Source organism: Physeter macrocephalus, chromosome 14 (genome assembly GCF_002837175.3).
Source record: "Physeter macrocephalus isolate SW-GA chromosome 14, ASM283717v5, whole genome shotgun sequence".
Classification (NCBI taxonomy): domain Eukaryota; kingdom Metazoa; phylum Chordata; class Mammalia; order Artiodactyla; family Physeteridae; genus Physeter; species Physeter macrocephalus.
This window is the reverse complement of record NC_041227.1, coordinates 89,299,740-89,310,373: the sequence shown is the minus strand read 5'-3', so window position 1 is coordinate 89,310,373 and position 10,634 is coordinate 89,299,740. Positions and strand designations below refer to the sequence as shown.

At 55.7% G+C, this 10,634-nt stretch overlaps 2 protein-coding genes across 5 annotated transcripts; one reads left to right on the top strand and one right to left on the bottom strand.

Annotated features, from left to right (window-relative positions):
• The first annotated feature begins 1,257 nt into the window (after positions 1 to 1,257).
• Positions 1,258 to 4,071, top strand: GPS2 (G protein pathway suppressor 2). 2 transcript variants are annotated; one of them, XM_024127702.3, is made up of 11 exons: positions 1,259 to 1,387; positions 1,567 to 1,729; positions 2,116 to 2,225; positions 2,301 to 2,413; positions 2,566 to 2,645; positions 2,735 to 2,817; positions 3,009 to 3,162; positions 3,266 to 3,355; positions 3,451 to 3,530; positions 3,616 to 3,711; positions 3,889 to 4,071. In XM_024127702.3, the coding sequence occupies exons 2-11, from the start codon at positions 1,636 to 1,638 to the stop codon at positions 3,970 to 3,972; spliced, it is 984 nt and encodes a 327-aa protein (XP_023983470.1). In that variant the 5' UTR covers positions 1,259 to 1,387; positions 1,567 to 1,635; the 3' UTR covers positions 3,973 to 4,071. The 2 variants fall into 2 exon arrangements, with proteins under 2 accessions (XP_054946314.1, XP_023983470.1); XM_055090339.1 differs by having other exon boundaries at positions 1,258 to 1,387; positions 2,116 to 2,413.
• A 210-nt stretch (positions 4,072 to 4,281) lies between these two features.
• Positions 4,282 to 9,151, bottom strand: EIF5A (eukaryotic translation initiation factor 5A). 3 transcript variants are annotated; one of them, XM_007100679.4, is made up of 6 exons: positions 8,981 to 9,151; positions 6,933 to 7,118; positions 5,654 to 5,758; positions 5,315 to 5,446; positions 5,149 to 5,222; positions 4,282 to 4,989 (listed from the first exon to the last, which is right to left on the bottom strand). In XM_007100679.4, the coding sequence occupies exons 2-5, from the start codon at positions 7,095 to 7,097 to the stop codon at positions 5,160 to 5,162; spliced, it is 465 nt and encodes a 154-aa protein (XP_007100741.1). In that variant the 5' UTR covers positions 7,098 to 7,118; positions 8,981 to 9,151; the 3' UTR covers positions 4,282 to 4,989; positions 5,149 to 5,159. The 3 variants fall into 3 exon arrangements, with proteins under 3 accessions (XP_007100741.1, XP_028354835.1, XP_028354834.1); XM_028499034.1 differs by lacking the exon at positions 8,981 to 9,151 and adding an exon at positions 8,669 to 8,763; XM_028499033.2 differs by lacking the exon at positions 8,981 to 9,151 and adding an exon at positions 8,620 to 8,639.
• Positions 9,152 to 10,634: the final 1,483 nt, after the last annotated feature.

Below are 10,634 nucleotides of genomic sequence, written 5' to 3'. Positions count from 1 at the left end.
AGATCCCACGTGCCGCGGAGCGGCTGGGCCCGTGATCCATGGCCGCTGGGCCTGCGCGTCCGGAGCCTGTGCTCCGCAACGGGGGAGGCCACAGCAGTGGGAGGCCGGCGTACCGCAAAAAAAAAAAAAAAAAAAAAAAAAAAAAGGTGAGATCTGAGCAAAGACTTGGAGAAGGCAGGAGGGAGTTAGGCAAGCAGGCATTGGGAGGAAGGCCATTTCAAGTAGAGAGAATGGCTAGAGCCAGGTCCCTGTAAGGAGAGAGTGATTCCTGAGAACAGCAAGGCCAGCTGCTAACTGTTGTGGTGGCAGCTGGAAAGGGGGAGAGGCCCTGGGCCCAGAGGTCTCACTGCCCTATTTATGCTTCTTCCCTGACAGATTCCGGGACCCCAAATCCCAGCAGACACACCAGGCCCAGGTGGCGTTCCAGGTGTGTGTGCGCCCTGGCTCCTACACCCCCGGACCCCCTTCCGCTGCCCTCAGAGAGCCTCCCGACCCTCACTTCAGCCCAGCTGAACTTGAGTGGGTAACCAAGGAGAAGGGGGCCACACTCCTCTATGCCCTGCTGGTACGGGTGGAGTGAGGGGTGAGGCCGCACCACTACAAGCACAGTTGGGCCTCGGCCCGTGGACTCTGAATGACGACTGCCACCACCTCACTCCAGCGACCCACGGCATGCTCAGTGCTCAGCCTGGCAGATGCACAGGAGCAGGCGGGCAGACTCTCAGACTAGCTGGGAAGCGGAGCTGTCTCCGTGCCCAGGGCCCGGACGGTCCCTCCCTCAGAGGTGAAGGCGCAGCGGGGAGCCCGGCCGCAGGCCCAGGGGAACCCTCTCCATGCACTGATCTGGGGAGCACGACTCCCCGCGACTCCTCCCCCATACACTTAATTTATTTCCGTTTCTGTTCTGGTTACTGTGAATCCCAGAGGAGTCTCCCGGTGCCCCACATGAAGCTGCTTTTCCGGCCCAGGCGGGAGTGGGGAAGGCGGCGCCGGGGGTCGGGCCTCTGTACAGTTGTTACTGACTCTGATTTCTAAGGAGCCAATAAACGCCGTCTCAGAGCAGCCGACTCGGCCTCTCTCGCGCGCGCCTCTCGCCTCCCGGAGGAGCCCCGGCCCCGCCACGTCAGGGACTCCGTCCGCGGGGCCGGCCCGGTAGGGGCGTTTTGCGGTGCGCGACCGGGGCGCAGCGGAGGCGTTTGGACACCGCAGGCACCCGTCGCGGGCGCTACCGCCTGCCCCGCCCCGCCGCCCCGCCCCGCCCAGCCCAGCCCAGCCCAACCCGCGAGCCCGCGGGCGCCCCGACTCCGGAAGGATTCGGCCGAGCGGCCGGATGTGACGCCGCGGCCCAGGCGCTCGGGAGGCCGCGGAGAAAGCGACGAGAAGGCGGGTAGGGAGGGGCCGGCGCCCGGGTGGCGGGCAGGGGGCGGGAGCGCCGAGACCCCTGCCCGTGCACGCGGAGGAGCCGCGCTGAGGGCCAGGCCGGGCGGTGGGCACGTGACCGGGGCGGCGGGCGGGCGGCTTCCGCCCGGCCCGGCCCGCTCCCCCTGAGCGCCCGCCTCTCCGTAGGCCCGGCCCGAGGTCTGGCAGCCAGCGACAGAGCCGGGCGCCCACGGCCCGAGCGCCCCCGGCAGCACCATGCCTGCGCTCCTGGAGCGCCCCAAGCTTTCCAACGCCATGGCCAGGGCGTTGCACCGGCACATCATGATGGAGCGGGAGCGCAAGCGGCAGGGTGAGACGGGGCCAAAGCAGGAGGATGCACGGCCCGGGGAGCACCGCTGTCCCAGGGCTGACCCCACCCCCCCCACCCCCCCACACACGGGCAGACCAGTGCTCGGCGGCCGAAGCTAGAGGGACGGACAGCCCCGTTGTGGTGGGGATGAGAGGCCACACCTAAACTCCAGCGCCCTGGAGCTGGGAAGGACCTTGGAGAGCACCTAATAAACCTCCCCGTCCCAGCCTCCTCGCAGTGATGGGGAAGCCTGTCCCCTCCCAGTGCTCTTGGTACTGGAGCAAGTACCAAGAGCACTGGGATAACCAATTTTTGCCGGTCTTCATTCTCTAACATTCTAATAGTTTAACCATCCTGCCACTTTCTCGTTCTGCCTCTTATTCCAGAGGAGGAAGAGGTGGACAAGATGATGGAACAGAAGATGAAGGAAGAGCAGGAGAGAAGGAAGAAAAAGGAGATGGAAGAGAGGATGTCACTAGAGGAAACCAAGGAACAAGTAAGCAGTTTCTTCATCTCTCCTAGCTCTTTTTTCTCTTGGCTCTCCTGCCTTCACCTTCTCTACTCTCTCCAGATCCTGAAGTTGCAGGAGAAGCTTTTAGCCCTACAGGAAGAGAAACATCAGCTTTTCCTGCAGCTCAAGAAAGTTTTACATGAGGAAGAAAAACGGAGGCGAAAAGAGCAGAGGTGAGATTGGAGAGCTAAAAATAAAATTGGGCCCAAAGTGTAACTGGGATCAGGTAACAAAACATCAGTGTTTAATGGCAAACGGGACGGGGAGGGGGGTGGGGAACGAGATGGGACGGACTTGTCTTTGATCTGCCTTCCTTTCCCTCCAGTGACCTGACCACTCTGACATCAGCGGCATACCAGCAAGGCCTGACCGTTCACACTGGCACTCACCTCCTCAGCATGCAGGGTGAGGATTAAAGAAACTGCTTGTCAGAATGCACCTTCCGGTAGGTTGCTGCCTCATTTCAGCATCGTGAAGCCCCTCTCCCTCTCTAGGGAGCCCTGGAGGACACAATCGCCCAGGCACCCTCATGGCAGCAGACAGAGCCAAACAGATGTTTGGACCCCAAGTGCTTACGGTAAGAACAGTAGAAATGGGTGTCTAGGCTGAATTAATTTTTTTCCCTACTACTACCACCCAGACCCCAGCATGCTTACCAGCTAGCACTCAAGTCCTGACACCGAACTGTGTAGAGGAAATGGGGCACAGTCACTTGAGTTTTTGCTTCATGGAGTTTACAGGCAGTGAGTTCTCATCTTTCCTCCTTAGACCCGGCACTACGTGGGCTCAGCAGCTGCTTTCGCAGGGACCCCAGAGCACGGGCAGTTCCAAGGCAGCCCGGGCGGCGCCTATGGGACTGCTCAGCCCCCACCTCACTATGGACCCACACAGCCTGCCTACAGTCCTAGTCAGCAGCTCAGAGGTCAGCGGTGGGGAAAGAGGAAGAGAGCTTTCCTCAAGACCCAGAGGGAGGCATGTGGAACAGGCTACGAGGAGGTTCTCATGACTGTCTCTTGTCTCCTCAGCACCTTCCGCATTTCCTGCGGTACAGTACCTGTCTCAGCCGCAGCCTCAGCCCTATGCTGTGCACAGCCACTTTCAGCCCACCCAGACAGGTGACGGACACCCCACACAGGGGCCCAGTTCCACGGCTCCTCCCTTCCTCCTTTCCCCATTCTCTACTCACTTCACACCCTTCCTCCCCACCTAGGGTTCCTCCAGCCTGGTGGTGCCCTGTCCTTGCAAAAACAAATGGAACACGCTAACCAACAGACGGGCTTCTCTGACTCAGTGAGTAGAGCCTTGCGAGGTCAGGGAAGGGCTACCTATGCTAAAGGGAGCCACAGGCTGCCTCAGCTAACTTTGTTCTCTGTAGTCCTCCCTGCGTCCCATGCATCCCCAAGCTCTGCATCCAGCCCCTGGACTCCTGGCCTCACCCCAGCTCCCTGTGCAGATGCAACCAGCAGGAAAGGTAAGGGTGGTAATCCAGCCCGTGAGAATCCCTGCACGACAGGGAAACAGGACTGGGTAGCATAGGTGGTCCCCACCCCCATATTCCCTTCCTCCCTTGGGATGGCTCTCAGTTGGGCATGGAGTCGAAGGGAGGGCACGCGCACTGACAGAGCCCTCCTTTCATCACCGCTGCCAGTCGGGCTTTGCAACCACCAGCCAGCCTGGCCCTCGGCTCCCCTTCATCCAGCACAGCCAGAACCCGCGATTCTACCACAAGTGACCATCAGATTTGATCTTCAACCTTGCCCCCAGCCCTTGCCGGGGGGGAGGATCCCCGGTGTGTCCTAGTCCCAGGCCAATAAAATCTACCTGCCACTGACCCTGGCTGCGACTGTCTGTGTTGCCTCCCACTGGGCTGCTTGGAGGGTGAGGGGTGGCTGGCAGGTCCATAGGAAGCACAGGGGGACAGCAGGTTGGTTGTAATGAGCTCAGTGGCAGAGTTCAACCTATAATCTTATTTCTGATTTCCAAACTGACGTTCTAGTCAGCAAATACCGATTTAATTCAAAGCAGCAGCTGAGTTGGGGGCTTCATATTAAACTTGTAGTTTTATTCAGGTTTGATTTTTAACAAATGTGTCGGGGAGAGAGCCCGCAGGAAAGGGTGAAGCCCATGGGGGCAGGGCCCTCCCAGATGCCTGAGGAGGGGGCAGGTCCCCTCCCCTCTCCTCCTCTTCCCTTCCCATCTAAAGGGATTTGGGGAGAGACATAGGCAGGGGAGGGGGCTGGTCCCCAGTCTGTGGGGGTGGTGCTTGGGAAAAAGGGCTATTGGGGAATAAGGGACCAGACCAGGGATGAGTGGGGGAAGGGCACAAGGAACATTTGCCAGAATCCACAGCTTTCTGATTCCAGATTGAATTAAAAAAAAAAAAAAAAAAAAAAAAAAAAACCAAAAAAAAAAAAAAAAAAAAAAAAACCAAAAAAAAAAAAAAAAAAAAAAAAACCAACAACAAACCTAAACCACAAGCAGCACCCACCCGGTCTCCCCCACCAGGGCTGTAGTGCGAGGGGAGAAGAGGAGGGCAGCTTCACCAAGGCCATGGTTCACTCACTCCTGGCCAAGGGAGCAGGGTGAAGGGCAGGGGCTCCCCGACAGATTGAGGGTGTAGGGGAAACCAAAATAAAATGTCAAATAAATTGTGTAGGAGGAGTCCAGCCAAGGGCCGGGCCAGAGCTGGGCCAGGCTGGGGGAGGGGGCCTCTGCAGGCTGGAGGATCACTGCTGCCACCACAGCCACCCTGGGTAGAAGAGAGAAACCAGGTGAGACAGGATAAAACCTTCAAAGGGAAAAAGGGTGAGGGGAACAGCACCACAGGCAATTAAAACCAAAGTAGCTCTTCCATGGAGATAACAAAGTGCATGAAGGGGGCTGGGGGGAGGGGTGTCACCACACTCACCTGGGAGCCAGTTATTTTGCCATGGCCTTGATTGCAACAGCTGCCTCCTCTGTCATGGCAGACAGCACCGTGATCTGGGGGAGCATGGGGGATAGTCAAGTCTGAGCTCAGAGAAAGAAACACAAAGAACAAGGCTGGGCATAAAAGAAAGAGGGGGGCACCATACCAGTATCTCTTCTCCACAGTCGTACTTCTGCTCAATCTCCTTGCCAAGATCTCCCTCAGGCAGACGGAGGTCCTCTCGCACCTCCCCGCTGTCTTGGAGCAGTGATAGATACCCATCCTGGATGCCAATCAGCTGGGGGCAGACAGGGAAGGAAGCTGAAGGTAGGCCCAAGTAGCCTGAGGATAAAGGGTCTGATGGGCAAACTAGGGTGGGAAACTGCTAATACCAAATACCCTCTCCTCCTGCCAATCTCCCTTCTCTCAGCACAAGGTCTTCTGGCCAGTCTCTATTTTCCTCCCACAAACCACTAACCCATCTACATCCAGACCATCTACATACCTGGAAATCGTTCCTTTTGATGTTGGGGACATCCATATTATGAGTTGACGGGCAGATATCTTCATATTTCTTCCCAGTAAAGATGTCAATACCAACCAGATGGACCTGTATGCATGCATCACATCAAAGAGAAACCCAACCAAACTCTAGGATGAAGGAGATAAAGGCTCAAGTTATCCCTGGCTAGTGAGGGAAGTCAGACTAGGTTGTCAGGACAAAGATTAGAAGAGCTGGAATTGAACCAATCAACTCAAGAAAGAAACACTAAAGCCTCTAAAAAGAGCCTGGGGCCAAAAGACCACCACTGAGACTGGAGTTGACAGCACAAGGGAAGGTTGTAGGACAGGCTTGGAGCAGCCAGTTACGTCGAGCTATCAAAATGAGAGACCAAGATCCTAGGGGAGCAGGAGGAGTCTAGGTAAAAGTTTGGAAGAAGTTTTTTGGACATCAGCATAAAAGGCTGAGAACTTGGAAAATAAGGAAGGTAGGAGGAAAAGAGCTGAGAAAACAGGAAAGAATGAGAAAGAAGAGAGCTGAAAAGAAAAAAAGGACTTGGGGGGAGAACAGAAAGAACGATGCATTTAGGAAATAAGGAAACCAGAAAGAACAGAGAATGATCTAGACAGCTGGGGGTAACTCAGGATGTGCCAAGTCAACAGAAGATAGAAAAACTGATTTGGGAACAAAACCACAAGAAATCCAACAAGGGTGAATCAGGTTGAACTTTTGAGAAAAAAGAAAAAGTAAAGTTACAAGGAGGGATATAAGAAAAATGTTAGGACCTAAGGAAGCAAGGAGGCTCCAGGAGAGGGGGCAGGTAGAGACACTCTGATGCTGCATCAGACATCCAAGGGGAGAGCTGGCACTGGAGAGTGGGGCAGCAATTTGGAAAATCAGAGGTGTACACTGGAGCCCCTCCGAGGGATGTTAGGATTGAAGAAATCCTGGGCAAAGTGATGGAAACAAAGAGAACCTACAAAGACTCAAATAGACAGACAAATAGAAAAAGTGACGGAGCAGCTGAAGAGCCAGAGCATAAAGGACCACGAAGAGAAGTTGGATACACACAAAGATGGAGAAAGGAGGGAATCCAAGGATGACAGGGCACAGAAGGGTAACCAAGGAGAAAGCTGAAGGCTGGTGTGGTAGTTGAAAAAGGTGTCCAGGGCTGAGTGCTGAACACAAGGAACTGGATGGTAATAAAAGAGCTAAAGAAGATAGGGGGCTAGCATTGATGACAGCTGGTGGGGAAGACAAGATATGGAAATGAAATTCTAACCTTGGCATGGCCGTGCTTGCCAGTCTTGGAGGTTGACATCTCCACAATCTTACATGGCCGGCCTTTGAGCACCACAAAGCCATTCTTACGTAATGCTGAGCACTGCATCGGGAAGGTGGCTGAGGCCCCTGCATCTCCTGTCTCGAAGTCCAAATCATCTGCCATTTTAAAAGGCTTTGATTCCAACTAGAATCAAGAAGAGAACTAGGGTCAGTAAGGATTGAATTAACAGGGTCTCCAATTTATCTCACTCTACTCTAGAAACACTGCTTCATTTTTCCCCCAGCACTTTATTCCATTACCCACGTAAAATAAAGTTCCTAGATTAAATACTGATTGGAATCAAAAATACTATGCGTGTGGCGGTGGGAGATAAGCAGGATTCCCCACCCCAAATGAAAGCTAAAGGGGTGGCCCAGGATAGAAAAAGCTCCAGGAAGTCAGGATGTCAAATCTCTGAGATGGGCAAAGGCCTAATTCCTGGTAGGGGGAGGACTCAGGTGTTGCTTGCCACTGAAAACCAACCACCCCTCTTCCCCACACATAACCAGGGCTATAATTAGGTGAGCAGCTATGAGCCAGCAAAAGGGCGGGGCTAATGTGGGGGGGGAGGGGTGGAGACCGGAGGACAGGGAGCCCCACCCGTCTCTGTTACACCCCCCCACCCTATCCACACACGAGCCAGTCACTGGTACAGGAAACCACAAGGCCTCTTTGGGGGATTCCCGCCTCTCCAACATGCATTTGCAGACGCAGCCGAGGGGGAGAAAATAAAGTTGTTTTCTAACTGATCTCCCTACCAAACACCTCTGCTTTCCCAAAGGGAACCCAGGAACCCAGCCTCTCCTCAAGGGCCCTCCCACTTTTCCCAGGATGCACTGGTCCTGTCGGCTTTTCAGGCCGGGCCTGTACAGTCAGTAGAAAGTGGGAGAGTGGGGAGTGGTGAATGACGATAAAATGAAAGCAAAAGGCTGGTAGTAGTTAGTGAGTAGTGTAAATTATACTAGGCTAGTAGAGTTAAGGACCCTAAAACCAGGAACTCCCAAATCAGACACAACGAGAAAGACAGTGACAAGGTGAAGAGCACCTATCAAAGCGGGTAACTCATCTGCCCGGGACTTTAAGGCGCTGTCGGGACGACCGAGAAGAGTTGGGCTCCCGTCCAATCGCCCTCGGTTTCCCACTTTCTCTGGCGTCGCAGCACGGACAAATGCCACTTACACCTGGCTGACCGCCTCACTTTACAGGAGGATTGGGGGGAAAGCTCCAGGGGCCCATGAGGTGGGGGAGCGCCAACATATGCCCACAGCGGGCTCACCGAGGTGATCAAGATCCGGGCCCCGGGCTTCTCCCACTCCTCAAAATTCCAAACTCCCTTAGGTGCCCGCAAGGACCACCTCTCTCCGCGCTGGGGGTTGCCGGCTCCCGCCCACCATGTGGCCGCCCGGGGCTTCCGGTGGCCGGGACCTGGGGGGAGGGGTCCCCGCGCTGCCATGCGGCCCCCGTCCACGTTCGGCCATGCGGCCTCTGACCCCAAGGGCAGCCTCTCACAGGGGGCACTTCCGGTACTGCGGCCACCCCCTCCTCAAAGGCCGCGCCAGGCCGAAGCCACGCAGTCTCCCCTCCCCCCCGCCGGCCGCCAACCCCCCCTCCACATGCCCTCTCACCGAATAGCCCCCTCCCCCACCTCACGTGGCCGCACGGCGCCCGGTTCTCAACGTCCCAGGTTCCCTTACCCCGGCGGGCCGATCTTGCCCCCGGCCCTCGCCCCAGCTTGGCCGCCCGGCGGCCTTTCCCGCGTGGCGGCCTCGCGGCTCGCCGTCCCCCGCCCTGCGTCGCTCCAACGTCACCGGGCCAGCCCCAACCGTCACCCCGCGCACCAACCGGGTCGCGCGCCCGAGCCTCTCCGCACCTCGCGCCGCTCCCAGAACGAATCTCGTGCGGCGGCGGTGGCCGCCGCTCCCCTCTGCCCCCTCCCCGACCCTCGCGCAGTTCCATCTCTACTCCCAGGCCCAAGCCAAGGTTCCGCGCACCCTGCCCGCTCTTACCTCGCGCGAATGCACTGACTCGACCCCGTTCACTCGCGGCGAGCCCAAGCGCTGCCTCAGAGCCCGCTGCCGCCGCCGCCGCCGCCTCTACCGCCGCCGCCGCTGCTGCACACGGGTCTTAGTACGCAGGCGCCGACTCCCCACTGACCAACCAAGCAGCCCTGTGACAGCCGCGCAAGCGTGCTATCTATCTCCTCCGCCCTCCACCCCCGCACTGCGCAAGCGCACAGATTCTCCCGGCTCTCCACCCTCCCTCCCACCTACCCATCCAATGACGCGCATCCGTGACCCCGCCCCTCACAAATCCTGAGTTCGTCCCACCAGTAGGCAACGCGCAGGCGCATCCGGTTTTTTAATCCTTTCAACCTCCTCTTCCATCCCCGTGCTAGACCACCAGCCCTACCGGACGGTTCTTGCGCCTGCGCAGTAAGGAGCCCTGCACTCCACACCCTCTGAAGGAAACGCCTCGGCCTCAAGGCGCATGCGTGTTGGGAGTCCTGACCGCCCCTTCCACTTCAGACGTCGTCTGTACGCCAGGCGTTGAAAAGACCACGCCACTGTACTGCTGGTGTCGTCTAGAACGCATGCGCCTTAGGAAACGCCCCACCTCGACTTTAGCTGGGCTTAAGACTCACACGTTTCAGAAAACTTGTACTGTGGGGTGGGTCCTTGGTCTCGAAACCCATTTCCCCGCTTCCCCCTTCCCCTGGTTCCACACATGCGCGAGAGAGCTCTTTACGCTCCACTCTTCCCAGCGCGCTAGTGTGGTCGGGTTACCACCCATCTCAGCTTCACATCTCTGAACTGTGCGACTCTGCTCTGCCATAGAGTTTCACCCAGAAAGATAGAGCGGTCCTGTCCCAACCACCATCTTGTTTAAACCCTTGGTCCATATTGGTCTCCATGGCTTCCATAGAGGCCGTTCTACTTCTGAATCCTAAAATAAAGAGATTTACATGGCATTTCTCTTTTCCTCCCAACTGTTCTCTGCGGTCTCCAAAACAGTTGTCTACGAGCACCCTTAGAAAAAATTCTCTATAAAGAAGAGTGGTGTATCAAATTATACTGATATTCTCTAAATCATGGAAGTGACCATGAAACCAGAAACAAACTATCTCTCGGAATGAATTTCCCTAGTCCTCGTTCTAGGGAAGAAAGGCGCTGCTTTTCCTGAAACTTTGTAGCCTTCTTCCTCTAGTACCTAGGTTTTCAGCACTGCCTTCATAGTTACCTTGTTTGCTTCAGTAAGCTAGGTTGACAATAGTATTGTGGAACAAGACAAGCAGCTAAATAGCTAGACTTGGAATCCAAAATCCTAAATCTGGTTCTTGTTTAAGCTGTGACATGATGGATGTGAACTGCAAACACTAGCTTGAATTAATACATTTATGTAGTACATTATACTATCACCCCCAGCTCCTCCCACTCAATTTTCTGAAGTTTCTGCCATTTCCTTTGGGGAAAACAAACTTCCTGGGTGCATTGTTTGAAAGTCCAATTCATGCTCTTCTCAAAGATGTATTGTCCAAATGACCCAACAATTCCACTTCTAAGTATATACCCACCCCCTAAAATTAAAAACAGGTACTCAAATCCTTGCACGCAAATGTTTAGAGAGCACTACTCATACTAGTCAAAAGGTGGAAACAACCCA